Raw genomic sequence first — 20,102 nt, forward strand, 5'->3', positions numbered from 1 at the left:
AGCTTTTAAAATTTTTCTGACTATTTTTGAGCCAACAGATTTGGTTTTTCAACGGCAAGGCTACGAGGTATTCTGGTCTTGAGGGGTCAATCAATGCGTATGTTTAACATGAATTTGTTCATATTTTCTTGTGGGTGTTTTTACTCTCCACCAGTCCCATTTATTGGTTATTTTCTACAGTGCTCTTTTGTTAAACAAGTAGTACAAAATTATTTATTTATGATGCTATTCTGTACTATACTTAATTTAATATATATTTCATTAGGTTTCACTTTACTTTTTTTTTGTTAACCAAACTATTTTAAAACACCCAACGAAAAGCAAAGCGCAGCTTATAAATAAACCGCAAATATACTCGGATCAAGATAATAATGTTCTGTTCTTTGACATCATTTGTAACCTCTCCTCTAACCTCTCATCATTTGTAACCTCTCCCTCCACTGAAAGTTCGCTTTCTTCTTAATGTTTCATTTTTCGTATACCAAATATTGTGCGTAATTTCGAAATGCTAATGACCGCATTGCTGCCACTGCCAGCCGCACGGCATCCGTTGACATATTCAACTCATTAAACCAACATTCACCGATGCCCGAACACAATAGCAGCCATCTCGACAGGAACTAAAAAGGCTCGAAAAGGATCGCCGGCTGGCGTTTCGACTTCGGCGTGCGGTTGTATTTGCCAGGCTAATAATAAACACCCATCCAGAAAAGGTGATGCGGGAAAAAACCGAGCCACGCAAATGATGAATGCGGTGCGCGGTGCAGTGTGCGAACAATGGCCACAATGGGTAACAGGATCAAAAATCAGAAACCAGAGAGCCGCCACTACGAAGTTTGGGGTGAGCCTTCATTAAAACTGCGTCTCGCCTGGGACGCACACAGGGTGTGCGGCTTCTCGGTCCAGGATGAACTAGAACTACCCCGGAGCGGAGATCAAAGCGAGCTGCAACTGCCATCAACATGAGCATGAGAATGAGCATGTTCCTTCTTTTTACGGGCAGAGACTTATTACAGAAGTTGACATTGTGTCAAACACGGCGTAACGAGCGCGCCACACCTTTCGGCAATCCCAACTCAAATCGCCATCGGAGCTACGAAACCCGCCGAGCGTCGTGCGGTTCTCAGTCGCAATTATTGCGTTTGAATTGTCAACACCCCCGTGGAGAGATGGCAATGGGAATGGGAATGCTATTCGGAATCGGAATAGGAATAAAATGGAAGTTGCTACAGGAGGGGACGGCGGTCAAAACCGAAATACGCCACGGGTCATGTCGAACCACCGAACCAACGACCCCCGCAATCAACTCGGGTGTATATGTGTGCTTTTAACGCGATGGGTGTCGATTGTAACAATAACATTGCCCAAAGCGCAGATTTGCGCCTCTAACGACGATGGTGATGATGACATCGTCGACGGGTTGCTGGCATCCCTGATTCTGGTCCGGAGCTGACCCCAAGGAGGTGTGGGAAATGTGTCATTATCTCTAGCAATTTTACTTCGTCCGTGTGGCTCGTAGCACCTTCTGTAATTTATGACCACGCTTGGATGGCAACTGATGGAACTAGCTGATGATAATTGGCCGAAGCCAACCGGGTTCCTAATGGGGGTCAGGAGGCTATTGGCGAAACACCAACTAGGAGTATCTGTTGACTTATCCCCACATCGATATGCATTCGTGCATGATACCCCGCCGAAGTTGGTACCATTTATCAGCTTTTAATCCCACACTTTGCGTCAACTTCCTGGAATTGATAGAGCCGCACAGTAAACCTCCGATGCACACAGAGAAAAATCCGAGCTTAAAACGTAAATGAAGAGAGACAGTTATACGAGTACAAGCACGGTGGTTAGAGAAGGGCGGCCAATAAATCTGATTTATTGGTTTTCAAAACAGATTTTCGGAGCGCTCGGAACTGAAACCACAATGCGAGTAAAACGAAATGAATGCATCCGGCACTCGTCCCGATGTTCGCCATGACACTTGTGGCCATATGGCCATATGGCCAGAATGCCGGAGCCCGATGTCCGAGCGGCAACTACGGCTGAAAAATCCATCACAAGTGGAGGACAGAGAACTCGCGCCGATGGCACAAAGCGTGGAAGGATTAAACCGCCGCAGTGCCGGCGAGGGACAATGGAAGTTCATCATGGCCAGAGCATGATGACGACACTTGGTCCATGCTCGTCGGCAATTTGTCGCTCGTTTAGTTGAGTTGTGAGACAAAAATAGAATAAATGGCACAGATAATGGAAAAAATGGACAGCTGGATGGGAAGGGATGAGCATAAACCGCTGCCCAGGGCAGCAGCCACGTCCAGAGTCCTGCAGCTTCTGGTAATCCGACGATTAATTAAAAACGTTGTCCCTGGTAAAGGGCTTAAAAATTGAAATTGATTGCCGGCGCAGCTCGTTCGGCTTATGCAAAGTTTTTCCGCGACCACCTCCTATTTCGCTTTTCTTTTGCAATTTCAGGAATCTCCCACCGGTAAATAACATTAAATAGAAATACAATCGCAGTTATTACTGGCAAATACTCCAGGGAGCCGAAAGTCATCAGCAAGGAACAAGACGACATCATTTTCATTGTCATCACCACCTGAGCATGCGGAAAGTCGCTTAACAAGCTCCCGAGAAATCCCTGGAGCCAGTTGCCAAGCATGAAAGTAAGAAGAAAAGCAAAGCAAAATTAAGGAAATCCATTTAGAAAGAGAAAAGTTCACAAAACCTACAGGCAATTACCTCCACAAGTTTTTAATTCTTATCAAATTTCCCTTCTTTGGCTGGCGAATATGGTCATTGGCTAATGGGGAAAATTCACATGCAAATCATCCTGAATCGCGAACCACCCTTTGCAGAAAGCACATGCTTACGCACTCGTCCGGCATGATTTACATCGAGTCAACCCCCACGTGGAATAGAATCTGGGAACTATCAAGGACCAGGCACCAGACTTTTCTCATATCTATTAGTTACGAGCGAGTACACTTGATTCATTAGCGTGATAATTACGGGCAGACAAGCCTGTGCAGTCAAAAGAACTATGCTGATGAGAGTTCGACATGTTCCTAGCAAAGTTTCCCACGAAGGAGCCGAAAACAAAGCAAAGGCCAAGCCAAGCCAAACATATTATGTCACGATGAGTGGGTGAAAGCCGGAGAGGCGCAGATGGAAACGCGGATTCAGCGAACGACAAAAAATAATGTCAACCATTTTGAGCAGCGAAAGTCGAGGAATTAAAGCTTCAGATTGAAAGTGCAAGCAGTGACAAAGGAGAAAATAAGCAAAGGAAGCTGGGTTCCGGCAAGGGGAAAAGTGAAATGACAAAGTCAACAGCCGCGACAACAAATTGCCAAACGAGCAGAGCGTGAAACTCGACTCGGATCTTCAGGTGGGATGATGCCGCGAATCCGCTGGATGGCGGCTGGTCGAGCCACTGCGAAAGGAAATAATTCCTAAGCCAGAGACCAAGCCACCCGACAATGAAGTGAATCCTTTCGGCACAAACCCTTTTAATTGGAACACAAAGAGAAGGCTGAGAAATTCGTTCGCTTTAAAGCGCGCAATATTGCACAATGGGATTGCCGTGTCTGTTGCCAAGACAATTGATTTCAGCAGCCCCATAACTCATCGCCCTGATCAGTCATCCCCTTACCCGTTGACTATCCTGAAATTTCCGTATGTTTCGGAGTTTTGGTCGTTCGTTCCCGAATTCGTCACGCGATTTCCCTTTGATTTCTATTAAATTATACCTTACGCTCCGATCAAAACCCGCCCAAGCTCGATCCAACCCTGGTCGAATCTTTGCAAAATGGTCATATTTACCCCTGTGTAATTGCAGTTTGTTCAAACGATAAGGCTTTGAGTATTTGCTCAGCAGATTCTGTTGACTGGTTCCCGGAGCGTTGATGATGTGAAGTGATCCAAATTGAAATGTAATTTTGTGCCCAAGCAGGAAGCTGGATAATCCCTTTGACAAACAGCAAGGCCAAATGAATGAATTCGATTCCCATAGATGCGCCACCTTTGGCCCACATTGCGGCTAAGTTCTGGCGCAGATCGATAGAATCTCTATACCCAATTATCACATAACAATTTCCGCTGCAGCTCAAAGAGGGCTCATTTCCCCCCAGTCAATGTTTAATTTCCTTTCAATTTATGCTGGGAATCGAGGTCGCCTCGCGATAAAAGAGCCATCCAGCCAATTTGCCCAGCTCAGGAAAAGTCGCATGTGTACCTAGAGATGGCTCCCCGGCAGTGGAGTTATGTACGGGTGCTTATTAGATGAAGCCTGGCCTCGACGTCGCTCAGAGTCGAGTGCTCAGGACGCATATCAATGGGCCCTGAGATGCGGGTGCGGGCAGGGAGTTGGATGTGGAGCAGCATCAGCAAACAGCAAACAGCAGGAGAAAAAAACGCTTCAAGTGTCAATCAGTGACAACACAGACACCACACACGATGAAGCACGGGCTGATAGAAGCTAATCGATTTATGCTGTAATATTCAAAAAGTTTCCCATAAGGACCTGGCCCGGAGGACGACCTAATCCAGTGCGACTCCCTTGTGTGCCACCGCCGCCGTAATTTCCCAGTCACCGCCCCCATGTACATCCCAATTCGGGCCACGTGTTCCGAGGTGGAGGATGCGTCCTGATCGGGGCCAGGGGCTTCAGGCCATGTGTGTGCTCGAAGCTGTCGTCTGTTTATCTGCCTGCATTTGTCGCATTAAAATTGAATAAAAAATCAATCTCAATTCTAGCATAATTTGATTCTTGCCTTCGATTATCGGAGTGGGAATGCCGTGAACTGGGGGCCAAATGAAAAGCAGAATGCAGGAAAACAGAAAATAAATAAATAATAATCTGTAAAGGTCTTTGCCTGTTCGATGAAGATATTTATGTGGCAACTTTTTAAGGCCAAGAGGAGAAATGCTGCTTCTGAGGAGCAGCCATCCTCTTTTATATTTCCATCCCCCCGCTGATGCTTCTTCTTTGAGTGCATTAGCAATACACTTTTTACTGGCATCGAATCTCTTACTTGAGCTTAGCACCAAATTCACTTGGCTCAAAGTTTATCCCTCCACTGGCTCTACCACTGCCACATGTGAGGAAGGTCGCAGGACTTTTATCTGCCCCGATCCTTCGGCTCCTTCGAGGGCTGCGCTTATTCCAATGCATTTAATAAAGTGTTTATTTCGGTTGCAACAAATTTGCCAGCTCAGTGCGGCGAGCGGAAACAATGCCAACTGGAAACCTGTGCACGACACAAAGGAAAATTGCTTTTCCGCCGCGCAGACACAGCGGCAGCCACATCCGCACATGGGCAAAATACCTCTCACGCTTGATGGCAGCGAAAATATGTGGCCATTCCTATCCGTAAGGAAGACAAGGAGACACGCGCTCCAACCATCGAAGTTTTTCCCGATGACGTATGGCCCTGGCCCGCTCCTAGAGATGCGTCCGTGCCACGAGTCTTTCCCGGGGTTGTCCAACCGTAGTTATTGGTGCCTCACGACGCCGTCTCGGGAAAACTTTTCACTCCATCCGCCAGCATAGTTTTGTTTTCTTCCCTACTTCCCTTTTACTTTTCTTTGCTTTTCTATTTGTCTTTCGGTGGATTCAACTGCGATTCGTTGGTCTGTTGGGTGGGGCGGGCGATTCGGTTTGAGTGGCACATTATTTGATGATGCTTTTCGCGATTTTTTCGCACTTGAATGCCTGATTTTTATTAGTTGAATTCTTTACGGTTTTACTGCGTTCCGCCTGCCAGCGAAAAGTTTCAGTTTCTTTGCTTTTCCGCCACTGTCTGCGAGGGAAAAGTTTTACGTTCAGAGATTTGAAATATGGTCGGAGAATCGGCTGCCGCGAGTCGATAATCGAAAGTGCCTTTGTCTGCGCTCCTGGCCAGTTGATCACTTTTGCCCGCGATTGGCTGGCCAGTGTGAGTCGATGGACACAATCATCTCTCGGAGAAAAGCGCGACACTCGCCAAAAAGCGCAAAATCCTGATGTAGAATGCCAAAAGTAAAACAAACGAACCACCCGACGAACAAACGGAAATGAAAGTCAATTTGAATACATTACCAATTCTAATTACGATTTTCAAGTACAACGAACGATGGCGACGGACAGATGGTTGATCCGAGGGGAGAACGGCAAGTGCGATGACTTGAATAATATAATATTGGCTGCTGCGAAAGACGTCCTTAGCCAAAGCCCCCCACTAAGAGCCACGAAAACCACGAAGCATTCAAATTGGAAATTTAAAAAGCGAATGGACAGCAGGGCTACTGACGTCCAAGGGGATGAGGGGTGCTCGCTGACCAACAGATTAGCCGGGAAACCAGAAGGGAGGAAAAGCTGTGAAGTTTCACAGCCAGTGACAGGAAAATGGCGGCCACGAATCGTATTTGAATACATCAGCATTGCCGAGTGGCCGCGAGCCATGGAAAGGAATCCTGCATGGAGCAGGGTATCCGCCATTCACCACGGCGCCTTCTTGTCTAGGTCTGGCTAGGAGTGGAAGCCCTTGTTCGCTGAGATCCGCATTTCGTTATATTAAAAATTCAAATACTTTGCGTTATCGCTTTAGACGCAGCTTAAGCCACCTGCCAGAATCTACTCCCCGTCGCAGCCATCCAGCCACCCAGCCTCCCAGCCAATCAGTCCCCCAAACACTTGACTTTGGGCCACAAACAGAAAAGTTTGGCTGCGAGCCTCGCTTATTATGCAGGCTCTTTCCTATTCCTCCCCTGCCAATGCCAAGGTCTTGGTATCGGTCCTCTCCCCGTCCTGGGAAGCCATATCATATGCCACTTGGGGAAGGGAGAGTACCGAATTAGAAATGAAAATTAAGTAAATATTATAATATGTTGCCACCTGGCTGGGAGTGGAGGCCGCTCCTCCGCACCGGTTTCGGTTTGGCAAATAAATGATAAGCATTACATTTGATATTCATTATTTGATAACGTGTAGCGTAGAATAAAAATGAAAACGCCATCGGAAATGAAAATGTAGCCTCCGTGTTTGCTTTCAGGACGTGGTCTGTGTACAGGCGGAGTTCAGAGGGCCAGACAAGATGCCGGATTAAATGTTTGCCTAAGTGAAATATGTTAAATGCTATAATATGTGCGGTTGCCGTTGGCGATGCCCGACTCCTTCGATTTCATGATTTATGATATTAAAGATGGGTTTTTGTGCCTACGGAATGACTTGCAGGTCATCTCCACCCATGAGCTCTACGGATAATTATGAAGGGTTCAGTAGACTTCAGCCGCATCCATTTATCACATTAGCCGGCCAGACTAATTCTGTTAAAAGCATATAAGCTCTCCAAAAATGAATCCATTCAATGGCCACGAGCATGCAATGAGTTTCTTTTTTCATCTGTTTTTGACCCGTCGAAAGTCAAATCGCAACATTCATCAGAATGTAATAAAGACAACAGCCAAGTGGCGGGATTCGAGGTAGAAATTTTTTCTGATATATGTATCTAGTTGGCCAGAAGGAATCGATAGATTTCCCACATAAGACATTCGTTGATTCTCTTTTCAGTTTTGGCTGAGGCAAGCGAACCCCTATATATCGAATCACGAAGAATGGTCAAACAAATCAAAAGGGGGAGACTTCAATGGAGCTCTCAGCGACTCCGCACTCAACTTTATTGCATTTCAGCGATACCTCTGGCGTCTCCTTTGCAAAGTATGTGATTCCATCAGCACGAAAGCCCAGACAAGTTCCTGGGAAACTAAGGTGCCAGTCGCTCTGGTGAAAGCCAAGAGCAGGCCCAGGACCCAGAAGAAGGCGTGTGTGTTCGCTTAGCGTGAAATTATGAGCGCTTTTACAGCACAAACAGCAGCACGGACGAATGTCAACGACAAGCTTAAGCTGCTTAAAACAAGCCATTGCCTCAAGTGAAGAGGTGGGGCTGGGAAAGGTGGGTGCGCTGGGGATGGGAAACTGAAAGTGAAAGTGTCAAGGATGCGGCAAGCGTTTCATAGCCAAATTAAATTGCTCCCTGGAAGGAGTCAAGCGAGAAGGGGAAGCGGAGCACCAAAGTGAAAGGATAATGCGAGCATAAAAACATTTTTAATGAAATCGAGACGACGACTTCCAACGGAGAAGGCATCGTCTAAGACAGTAGCAAGTGTGTTTTAATTTAAACCTTGGATTTACCTTGCACAACCCGTTTGTCTTTACAGGCAAAGGAGAGAGGAGGCATTCCCCCTCGGCTGCGCATTAATTTCATCCCGCTTGAAAATTTTAATTAATTTTCAGCTTGATTGCGTTTTAAAGAGCCGCTTGGTTTATGTTTTGAGGGCCTTGCTTGTGTGTTGTGGCTGCCTTGGGCCTGGGAATTTATAGTTATTGCGGTGAGCAGCGGGGAGGGATAAAGTTTGCGGGTCGGACCTTTGATTCGGTCGCTTTGAGGGGCAGAAGAAATTTCGGTTTGTAACCATCACAGACTATTTACATCTCCAGTGGCTTCTTAATTCATTTTTGATCGGAGATTATTGCTAAACGGAAACTCACCTTTACTGGTGTGCCTGTCCAAGTTTGGATCCTTGAGACCTGCAAGAGTACATAGATAGGCAGTCTGTTCATTTCTAGTTACAAATCTGTAAATATAATCTACTGTGAAGATAAAATGCACTTATCTCAAAAAGAAAAATCCTCGAATTGGCAATACAGCGTAGTTAGTTGGAAAATTAAAGTACGGAAAACAAGAAACGAAGAAACGAAAAGGTCTGTGGTGTCGTTAGTTGTGGACTCCGTTTCGAATTCGTTTGACTATGGTTTTGGGTTCCAAAACCATTACTCATTAGTTATAATAAGCTTAAAAAGAAGGCAAAATTTATGTTATTTGGGCCTTTTTCTATGGGCAATCGTATCGTTTGGAGTACTTCGTAAGCAGTTTTTGGCATTTTCATTTTAATTTCATTAGCCGCGACATTTAATTAATTTCCAGCTATCACCGCCAAGGCAGTCGTCAGCTCTTTGTTCACTTAGAGTACTCATTCTGCCTCGATTTAGTAGATGTCTAGCCAATGTACAGAAAACCCACAAAATGTTACGCGCTCAGAATCGTCGAATCTTTTAATGCCCTCACAGTAGGGTAAATTTATAAAGAGACCAAAACATTTCTTTATTGTGCAATATAATTTTGTGAAAACTTTTTTATATTTTACTTATATTATTTATGAAAAAATATATATTGTTAAGTTATAAAATAAAATATGTTATGAATAGTTTTTAGTATTTATTAATTGCATATATATACCCCTTTATTTATCCACACCTTATGTCGTGTGAAAGTAAAGACCAAAAGCAAATATATTAACGTAGAACTCCAACGGAAGGGTATCTTAGCCAAATGCTGATGTGCTCCTTTAAATAATTCGCTGGACAAAATTGCAGTCTTATGGGAAAATTCCCCACATGCCGCAGACTTTGCGGTATTGGTCGACCGAAAGCGAAAAACTTGTAATGGGGCTGTTGGAAGACGAGGAGGCGGAGATAATGTGGTTAAGGTTTAATTGCAGTTGAGCTGCTGGGGTCAGACAGGTCTGGAAAAAGGAAATAAACGGGGGAAAGTGGCAAATAAAAAAAAATGAACGCTTAAAAAAGAGTGGAGACGGGCAAGGATTAGGCATCTGAGGAAAACAGCGAGATACATATCACAAAAATCAAGTTGAGTTAATATTCATCAGAAGTTGCTCAAGTTTTACGAGCCCTAACTCACTGCAAATCTCGATTAATTATGGCCTAGACATCATAAAATTTGATGTTTTTATCTTGTAATCTTGTAAACTGTCTCCGGAGCGTGTTGGCAATAGAGGGGCTGTTAAGTAAATTATCACGTCATGTGGCAAAAATGGGTGAGCGAGTGGAGGGCACCACTAGATCCATGTGAAAGTTTTATGTCAGCTACGTGCTCATAAATTTCGCAGCATTTTTCGCCCTGAAACATTTGTGGCCTGAATCGTTTTATTGGCGTCTGAAATTAGCAGCAACTGCGAATGAGAGGCGCACGCAACTCGGATGGAAATGGGGATGGAGTGGCTGTTGTTGCTGGGTTAATTAGAAAAGTTGCCAATGCTCGAGTTCCACTCCATTCGGGAGTTCATCGAACTGAGCAGAAGCTTTGCCAGGTTCGCTATTAGCTGCAAGTCCTTCAACAAACTTTAAATATGCATTGGCCTCGCCGGAGAAGCGAGCTGTGCTCATCGAGATTTTACAATCAGCTCATCTCAATTGCCATCACTTAATTCCTGGCGCCGTCCGCATCCTCCCGTGCCGCCGAATCCCACCCAAAACAAGGCAATGGGCACTGGACAAACATTTTTGAGAGAGCTCTCTCAATCCGCACACTTAAAATATTTACGCAATCAAAATTAATGCAACTGTCATGTTTTCCCTCCCGCAGGCGGAATACACCCTTTATTCTCTCTTCGCTCCCCTCTTTAACCCTGTCGGAATGCATTTAGCGTTGAATGCAAATACACTTTAGAACTGTAGGCGACCGCTGGCAAGCCCGATTCCTGCTCCTTCCTTCCGTTGAACTCGTTTAAATTTAAACAGTAAAACCAAACTCATTACCAACAACAAGCGCAGGATCAGCCACCAGTGGTGAAATAGGGTCGGCGCGGTTATAAGGCGCCAATTAGCATCACATTACTTACTAAATTATTTTGAATCCAACTTCTGTATAAAGTAGGTACAACTTGGTAGTTTGACCACTTCACCCCCTAGAACGCTATTTCTATTAACTACGATACACGCATTTGGGAATTTGGCTCGCGGTATTATAAAGTCCTTTAGCTGTGCAAACTACAATATATTCAACAGGCCTAAAACCTCGGGAGATTCGAGTCCGCTCCTGACTTGAGAGAATGACATCGTTGAAATTACCAAAATGTCCTTTTGCGAAATTTTGCGGACATTGAAAATCGCTTTGATTGAACCGCATGCTGGGCAGACAACAGATACAGTTGCACGTCGATGGGCGCTGGACATTTGCCACACATAAAACAAACACGAGCCCCTTAGTCCTGCCGATCCTGTCCACAAGCCACCGACCCCCACCCCACCGCAACGGGCCGTGGCTGCAGGAACCAGTCCGAAATCCACTCGGCAATTTCAGCTGCAAATGCGCTTCACTGCACTTACAATGCACATCGTGAGAGGGGAGTGGGCAGTAGGTGTGGAGTGGTGGAGGAGGGTCGGGATGCACAGTCCGTAAATTGTCCAGCGAATGCGGATTGAGAATTGGTTTTATGTCGCTTGCGCCTCAATGGAGATGCATTTTACACTGCCCTGCTAATCTCCGAGCGTGGCGAAAGCGAAAGCTGGCCTGCTCCTCCCACAGGACTCCCGTCCTCGTTGCTCCAACTCCACAGCTATCTCCACACCCTATCCATTCCGCCTCCGCCCTGGAGGACGTCAGTTGACTTTGAAAATCAATTAACAACATCAAACAGAAGCCGGATGCTGACGTGGACAGCTGTCGGCCAGCCCCAGAGCACCTCCTCCATCCCTAGCCGAGATCCTGGGTTTGGTTCTGTTTCTGGTTCTGGTCCCCCTGCTGCTGAAGTGCGTAAATTGCAACTGTAAATCAAATATGACAACGCGAACGGCGGCAAAATCTGCATGTGTGTCAGTCACATTAATTGTCCACGCCCCCTTTCCCGGCGCCGGTGGCGGATGGGCGTGGGCGAGGCGATTGTACTTTATTGTTGTGTTAATGAGTGTGCATAGGCAGCTCGGTGGATGTGCAGCGGATTGCAATGCGCTGATGTGACATAAAAATATGTTACAGTGGGCGAGCACGGTTGAACATTTAATTAATTGTATAGAAAAGTTGCACAAAATATCGAATATTAATTGGATATTAATAACGTAAATAATTAAGGGTCCCTTTCCGGTTGCTTTCCCGGCGATCGATGACGGTTTTCCCCTGCAACATATTTCAGCGTCAGTTCAAGCAGGACTCCGGTCTTCAACGAAGAAAAACTCCGGAGTCGAGACGCGACAACAAACAGAAAGCGAAAGACAAATAAGTGACGAGGAAAAAGCAGGGAAATGCTTTTAAATCGTGCAGCACGAGTACAGTAAAATATTCCTGCTTGTTAACTTTCGCCAGATATTGATGCAATGTCAACCGGGCGATCAATAATCGGTAAAAGCCCAAGCGGGGAAGAACTGCTCCTCTAATTTTCCATTTACCGACAAATGCAAATTTATGTCGCAATTGAGACTTAAAACCCGGTGGTGGAGCACAACCCACCCCCTGGTTTCTTTCCTAGAGTTTATATCAATATTTGGGCGAGCAGCTTGCGATTCATGTTTCCCTCTCGCTTATGTTTATGAAATATTTATTTTGCGACATTTATTGAACATTTATCCAGAGAAGACACTAAACTCCGAATTCGGGTTCAGCAGGATTTATGGACATTTGATGTTAAATTGATATAGGTTGACCTTGTTCTCCGGCATCCGCCCAATGATTTTACTGCTTCTCAATATGCCAAGTCATGTAGCGAACTCCACTGCGTATTCGTGATATGCATTGCTCGATATCTCCCTGGGCTCGGTCCGGTCTGCCCGCCTTCCTCGTGTTTTGCATATTGTTTACATCTTTCGAGTTGCCGTCTCCATTCCTGCTCCTGCTTGTGCTTATGCAATCAGCGCAGAAGGCGGATGATACCCGGTTGACCTCTGGACCCTTGTCTTCCGAGCAGTCCGATGTGCAATATCGAATTTATCTCACGGTTACAATATTTAATTTGCTCTTACACAAATTGTTGTCTTTTATGTTTTGTCCGATAGCAATCAAGTGGGTGAACTGCTATTGCTATGTCCCTTCACCGCGTTCAATTACGCATCCTGTACTCAAAGACATTTTACATTTGCATCTTAAGCAAATAAAATAAACGGAAATTGTTTCATAGCTCAAAAATAAAGTTTAATTTTCAAAAAATGGCTTCTGTACATATTCACACATGTGGACGGCCAATTTTCGAATTTTCATATCGACAAAATAGGAAAGACTAATAATATATAATATATGTTTTTAAATTATGTATGGGCCGTTTGATGTCTTTGGAATGGCCGTTGAAATATTCTTAAACAAAGTTGCGCAGCGTACGCGTCATTGGAATCCCATTTTTATAGCTTTTTAAATAGAAATTCAAAAGTACAGACGGACATTGTCAGATTGACTCGGCTAGTGATCCTGTACATGTACATTATTGGGTTGGAAACGCTGTCTTCTGTCATTGCATCCTGTAATACCCTTTTACCAATAGAGCTTTAGCATAACTTAATATCCAACGAGAAGCAATAGAGAAGCCGGAGACAGCGATCAATTTTCGGATTGTTGCCTGTGAACAGGAAGCAGCTCGGTGCGCGTAGAACTTTTCCCCCGGCACCCTGGGAACTTAGCAGGGATACGGAGGGGACCAGAGGACCCAACCAGGCACACAGCATATTGCGCAGGTGGAAAATTTATAATTTGTGAAATTGCCACACTCACATACGGGCCCACGCACGTTGGCAGCATGTTTAATGGGCATTCAGTGGTGTCTTTCACCCCGTCCTTCACTATTTTCTACCTCTTGCCACCCGGAAACAGGTCCTGCTGCCTTAAATTATGTTAACCTCAAACGAGACGATCCCGACCTCCGGCCCGGAACGACCCGTGTACAAAGTTCGATTTAAGGCCTCGTTTATTTTGCCATCCTGGCCGAGAACGAGGAGTGGTGGGGATCCAGCCAGTCGTCTGGTTGCATGTTGCAAAAGTTGTTGCTGTTGCACAACCGCATGCCACAACATGCAGCCCGACTGCACGACCTGGGGGACTCGGGTTACGGCCGGGTCTGGGTAGGGACTAGGGTTACGTCTGACATGCCCCACTTGGCAATTGCCAAAACTATTTGTTTACATATTTAGAGCAGGCTAAAGAAGAAAGCCGGCAGGGCATGTTGTCAAGGCATGTTAACTTTGAAATATGCGCATTTAAATGGCAGAAGGAGATCGGGAGCAGGAATGCCGAACGGAGGTAGGTGCTGCAGAGAATCATTTCTTAGCACCTACGCTTAGCACCCCCTAGGATATTGATATGATAAATTCCCTCCTAGATTCTCACCAATTTTTCAGTATAAACAGAAAAAATGCTTTTAAAAATAGGACATAAAAATTTAAGAATAATTTGTTGGGAAACCAAATCTACGCAGGCTACAATCAAAGCTCATTTCTTAAGACGTAATTAAGCCATTTGCTGCACGTTTTGCCAATTCAAAAATTGTGGCCCATTCCGTGCATCCATTCCGAGTCTTTTAACATCTAACTTCTTTGCCTTATCGGCGCCTGCCACCAAATGCAAAGCTGAAGAGGCTGAAGCCTCGTTTAAATCGCCGAATGGGGGCGTAATGCGAGTCGCGCTACAGCACTAGGCGGGATTCATCCCTCTGTGGGTGGAAATGGCTGCCCTCTGGGCATGGAATTCGAAGAAAAATCACGCGCGCTTATCAGACGCCGTAACCTTAACCAAACCCATGCAATTAACGCCCATTGGGCTGTCGGTATGAAAAATGAGCGATGGGAACACCCCCGGGGAATTGCCACGGAGGCAGTCTTGAGCAACTGCGAAATGATTTGCAAACGACGCGCGGCCGCCATCGAACTCGCATTCCGAATTCCAAGCCTCCACTCCACTCCACCAGTGGCTACAAATTTTAATTGCTTCAGCGATATCTGAATGAGTAGGCGCGCGAGGGAAGAGTAGTAGAGGGGCGGGGCGCCCCCGAGGAGCTTGGCTGTGTCATGGCAATAGGTCGCATTGATAAGAGAGTCACGTTCTGGTCCTGGCAAAGGAAAGACAATGTTGTTGCTGTCTTCATTATCAATGACAAGGGCGAACGGAAGTGGGCTGGCGCAGGAAACAATGGTTACTCTTTATTGCCACTGCCTATGCCCCTGAGTCAAATTGATAAGATGCCGAAAACGACTGGGAAAACAATAAACGTGGGCATGAAATTCGTAAGGAGGGTGCCCTTTCCGAGTGGATGGATACCAATGTGCGGAGGCACACAGTTCGCGGTGCATAAACAGTACGTTTGAGACGCCTTAATGAGGACAGGAGGCATTCTTCGATAGGTTCCTTGCACTCTGAGAATCTCTTACAGAATTGGCAACCACCTAAAGGTGAAAACTTTTGTGCCGAAAACACTTTCGAGCAGAGAGAAACTTTTTGTGAAGATAACTGGGTAAAGGTGGGGAGCTAGCCCTGGGCTGAAATATGAACCGCATCATCACTGCCACCTACCACTCACCGCAACATTGTTACGGCGCAGAGTTATCCCCAGCGTCATATCTTTAAGTTGACCCATTTGCTTAGTCAGCCACGGCCAAGAAGGTCCATCGAGTCTTCCCTGCAGAAACCGACTAATTTCACAGCTAAGTAAAGTAGCCAAGAACTTGACAGTCATTTAATAAAATTTTATTTCCACCCATCATTTTGGGATCCGCAAGTAAAAGCAACGCACAAGGAAAGTCGGAGACGCTGCAAGTCCCACAATTTTGATGCGCAACAAAATTTTATGAAATACTTGGAGAGCAAATTTTATGTGAGTTGGCGGCCATTAAATTTTAGCTCTAGCAAAAGTCACTGAAGAACTTCTAGCGGTTTCGCCGGACTCCCCCCCAGCTTTGCTTGTCTTTGGCTCCCTGGGCTCGCCTTTGGCTAATAATACCGGAGCATTTACACCTTTATGGGGCGTACTTAGAAACGCTTATTTATGCTAATGGCGAAAGTGGGCCAGGGATGAAGAGGGGCCAAGTCCTGTCACTAATTCCACCCCGAAGCACCGTAAAAACAAGGGATAGTGAGCTTAAGATTTGAGCAGGTAAAGTTGGCAGGATGTGCAGAGTGTTCAGAGTGTGCGTATATTTCATCACACCACCGCAAAGTTTGGGGCCCACCCTCACCTCTTGACCTTCCCGGCTCCCCTACCCGAAATCCATATCCTGTCCTAGCCCGACGGACAACGACTTTCGTGCTTCACATTCTTGTCTCGAATGTGTTTGTAATTTCCCTAGAGTGTGTTTGACTTTGACGACTTAAGTTGTAAAACTTTAACATTATCATTTTCACTACGACCAGGACCAGAACCAGCACCAGGCCGAAAGGACAGATCCTTGGAGCATGTGTGTGCTGCCGGACGAGTCTGCTACTTCAGATGCTTGTCCTGGGCCAGACAGACATTTTGTTGATGTTGACCTTCGCTGCTTTTACTTTCACCGCACAGCTTCGCTGCTCCGCATCTTTTAAAGTTTTCTGCGACCTCTGGATATTGTTGACATATCGTATTACAGCCATACAGACGGAGAAACGCCGATAAAGGCCATTAGAGAGCTGGAAAGTTCATGGAGCTTGCCACCTCTGGCCTAGCCCTAGCTCGAATTACGAAATCCCAAACCGATATTTGGTAAATTCTTCTCGCATTTGTCAATTAGTTCAATCAGAAGGCGAACACATATCAACCACATGCACCATCCCCAGACGATCCACCCCATAATTTCAGCCCGAATCGAATGTCACTTTAAAGGTTTCCATCTGGAGCATGTGTATGTTTCAAACTAAAAGTAACAAATAACCACGGAATAACCACGGTGGCAGAACATCCCTTAAACAAAACAATGTCATCAATATTGTTTTTCTAACTTCCATGGAATATAACGCTGATTGAATAATTTAGTATCGTTTATCCCTTTAGTAAATCCAGCTATCACTTATGTGATTTTAAAAATCCAGATTTTTATTTTTAAAATAAATTAAATAATGCAGTAATAGTAAACCAAAAATGGTATTTGTTTTGGATAAAAACTCTTTATAAAAAAATCAATGACTAAGGTTTTTTCTGTTATTATAACTGTTACTCATAGACTAAAAGGGTTTACTACTCGTGTTGAAAAGTTTGTAACAGGGAGACGGCCACTCTGAAATGAATGTTTGATGAATAATGTTTTTCATTTTATTATTTTATCATTTATCTATTGATATGCGATATTTAAGTAACAGGATAGTCAAGCAATTCGACTAAGCTTTTCTGTCTGTTTTCTCTGAAATTTATGATGAAGTCATCCAATTTAAATACAATAAGCTTAGATTACACACATACATATAATGTTTTAAAACTGATGTAAACACCTTATTATCAAAAATAAATGTTCCTATGGCAGCTTTCTGGTAGATTCGTTCAAATTATATAAATTTAAAATCGAAATTAAGGCTTTAAAAAATTGGTTTAAAAAAAATGTAAAAAAGACAAGACAAACAAACGAATCGTTTTTATTTATTCATATTATTTTTAAATAATTTTCCAACTATTCCATTGGCAGCTATATGATTTAAATTAAATTTTAATAAATTTTTAGTTAAATTTTGATAAATTTAAATTTAAATTAACTATTACATAAAATTTTTGTGTACAAAAAAAACTTTATTGATGAAAACAAGTAAGGTACATTTAATTGTGCATTATTTTTTTTTCCCGATTATTCCGATGACAGCTATACGAAACAGTGGTTCGGTCCGACTTATACACTTCCACATATAAATTACACATTTGGGAAAGTTTCAAGAAGATAGCTCCAACTACGAGCTAATTGGTATTGGGACACGACACAGATGCCAATTTCAATTTACAATCTCGGATACAAATATCTCGGAAAAGTCATCATCATCGATGCAACTTAAAGCGTATCCAAGAAATAAACAGTACTCTGTTTTCATGATTTAAAAAGATTACATTGTGGAATGGCAAACAATTTTATCTATATCACTGCTTTGCTGGATATTCTTAAACATTGTTTATGATTGATATCTTTTGTTCCTTTAAAACGTTTTCAAAAGGTTTGTCAACTGTTTTCAATAGAGATAACTGTATAACAAAAGAGTATAAAAAACGGAGAAAGGATCGTTTCCGAATAGATTGAATCAAATATGAAACAGATCATTCCGAAAAAGGATGATTTTAACTTTATTCATTGTGTACATAACACAAGGTAGTTCCTCTGCTTAAACATAATCCACGGCAGATCGATTTTAAATAAGCATTTTATTACTCTGAATTCATATTTTTTTACACATTCAATCAATTTCCCCGGATTTTTCCATCTCAGATAAATGTTAACCTGATATTTAGCTCACTCAGCTTATCGCGAGCGATTTCCGCGTGTGCCGTAAATTGTAATCAAATTGGGCGAGGAGTCAATCTGATTTATGCATTTCCCATAGCCAATGGCTCTGCTCTCTTATGGGCACAACTACCCCAACCCAGATTTTCCTCGAGAGCCAAAAGGTAAACACATCAGCAGCGTTCGAAAATTACCGGGCCACCCTTTTACACGCGTGCAAGGAGACTCTGCCTCGCAAGGACGTAATCAGCTCTATTTCGTAAATCTCGACAAGCTGCTTATCTGAAGCAGTGCGAGCGGAGTTTCAAGGATCCGTATCCTGATTAGCATCTCCAGCCCGTGTTCGCAGGCAGAAATCCGGCCTTGGGCTGCTGCGTATGTCAGCCTGACAGCCGGACGTGCTGTACCGCCCTAAGTACAGTAAAGCCCGACGCGTGCTTCTGTCACACTTACGTCAGTGGCGGCGCATGGGGAGGTGGACCAGGGATCTCCGCCTGATTGGCATCGGAAATTGAAGTGTTTTTATTAATGCTCATGTCGACTTTTTGCACTGCCTTCGATGACACTGCCAATGTTTTCATTTTTGGCCAAGCGGTGTTCCCCCTTATTTTAGCTGCTTTGTTTCTGTTCTGTGGGCTTAATTGAAATTCATCGTTGGCAGATTTCGATGCCGAGCTGACTGACAGCTGAGTGCGTGAAAAGATTGACGCTTATTGAATTGAGTCATCAGCTGCGGGGTGGTCCCACTCGGAGATTGACACAGCAACTGTTGCGTCAAGTCGTGTGGAAACAGCGGAAGGGATTGCCGTGCCTGAGCACTCCACAAAGCAGTTGACTTTGAAGTCAAATAGGCCTCGTGTCGAAATTCCAACTTCTCGGCCAGGCCACACTCAAGCCGGAGATGCCTCCGAAACCCAAGCATCGCGACGTAGCCGGCTTTCTCAGCCGGGTGCGCAACTTCCTGCTGGGCCGCACCCACAAGACGGCCCATCGCTTCGCGGACATGGTCTCTCCGCGCACTCAGCCGCCCCCAAACATCCCTAGTGGTCCTACCCAGAGTCTGTTCGCCAACTACTACTACACCAGGGATCCTCGGCGCTTGGTGAAGCCCTTCGTCGACGTGGTGCAGGAGCACAAGAAGATGCTCACCGCCAAGGTGAAGGAGGAGGAAGCAGCCAAAAAGGCTCAGGCCAAGTCTGGAGATGCGCCGAAAGATGGTAGCCCCATTCCACCTGTCGGGCCCAAGACTACTGATACAAATGAATGCGATGAAGGCAATTCCGGCGCGAAGAAGCTCCCGACTCCAGGAAAGGTGCATTCTTGGGAGGGGCCACATTAACCTGTTCAATACCCTCCTTATTCAGAAACTCTTTAGTGTTCATTGCTTATTCCATTTCGAATGCACTTTGCAGGCAGTCGTAAAAATGTAAATCTAATTAGACGTCAAGGGTGAAAATCATTATTGCACCTGCATGAAAATTTAATTAAGCACACACAATTATCGAAGTTACAAGCTGGAAAGGCGCAAATCGAGGTCCAACGGGTTTGTTACAGGCCACAACAATAAATTTGCATGCTTAATAACGTTTAATGCTATCAAAATTTATATTTACAATTTAAAACGAGGCAATTTGCCCGACGTTGAGTGGATTATGGGCCATTGTTAATGATGATTGCAGGTCGATTGTTAATTGTCTGGGCATCACAATTTATGCTGATGACTTTCGCCCATCGATTTATTGATTGAAGTTTGATTTTGGCGCACATCGCCCACTCCTCCCCAAAGGCGACTGCCATCATTCAAACAGAAGCGAAAATGTAATCAAGTTTTGTGTGTTATGCAAAAAAGTAATATTCTGTGCGCTAAGGGTGGCGCCCCTCGATTTATTGGAATTACCCTTATAAA

At 44.6% G+C, this 20,102-nt stretch overlaps 2 protein-coding genes across 3 annotated transcripts in view; one reads left to right on the forward strand and one right to left on the reverse strand.

Moving 5' to 3' along the window:
* The window catches only part of CG14459 (uncharacterized protein), a 64,803-nt gene that overhangs the window by 14,228 nt on the left and 30,473 nt on the right, over nucleotides 1–20,102 (reverse strand). For both annotated transcript variants that reach the window (NM_001369979.1, NM_001369978.1), the window contains exon 3: nucleotides 8,531–8,569. In NM_001369979.1, coding sequence (NP_001356912.1) covers nucleotides 8,531–8,569 — 39 coding nt within the window. The remainder of the gene's footprint in view (nucleotides 1–8,530; nucleotides 8,570–20,102) is intronic.
* ND-B14.5AL (NADH dehydrogenase (ubiquinone) B14.5 A subunit-like) lies at nucleotides 19,028–19,785 on the forward strand. Its single transcript, NM_141142.2, has one exon. It carries the CDS (start codon nucleotides 19,098–19,100, stop codon nucleotides 19,533–19,535), a length of 438 nt encoding a protein of 145 aa, NP_649399.1. The 5' UTR covers nucleotides 19,028–19,097; the 3' UTR covers nucleotides 19,536–19,785.

Source organism: Drosophila melanogaster, chromosome 3L (genome assembly GCF_000001215.4).
Source record: "Drosophila melanogaster chromosome 3L".
NCBI lineage: Eukaryota > Metazoa > Arthropoda > Insecta > Diptera > Drosophilidae > Drosophila > Drosophila melanogaster.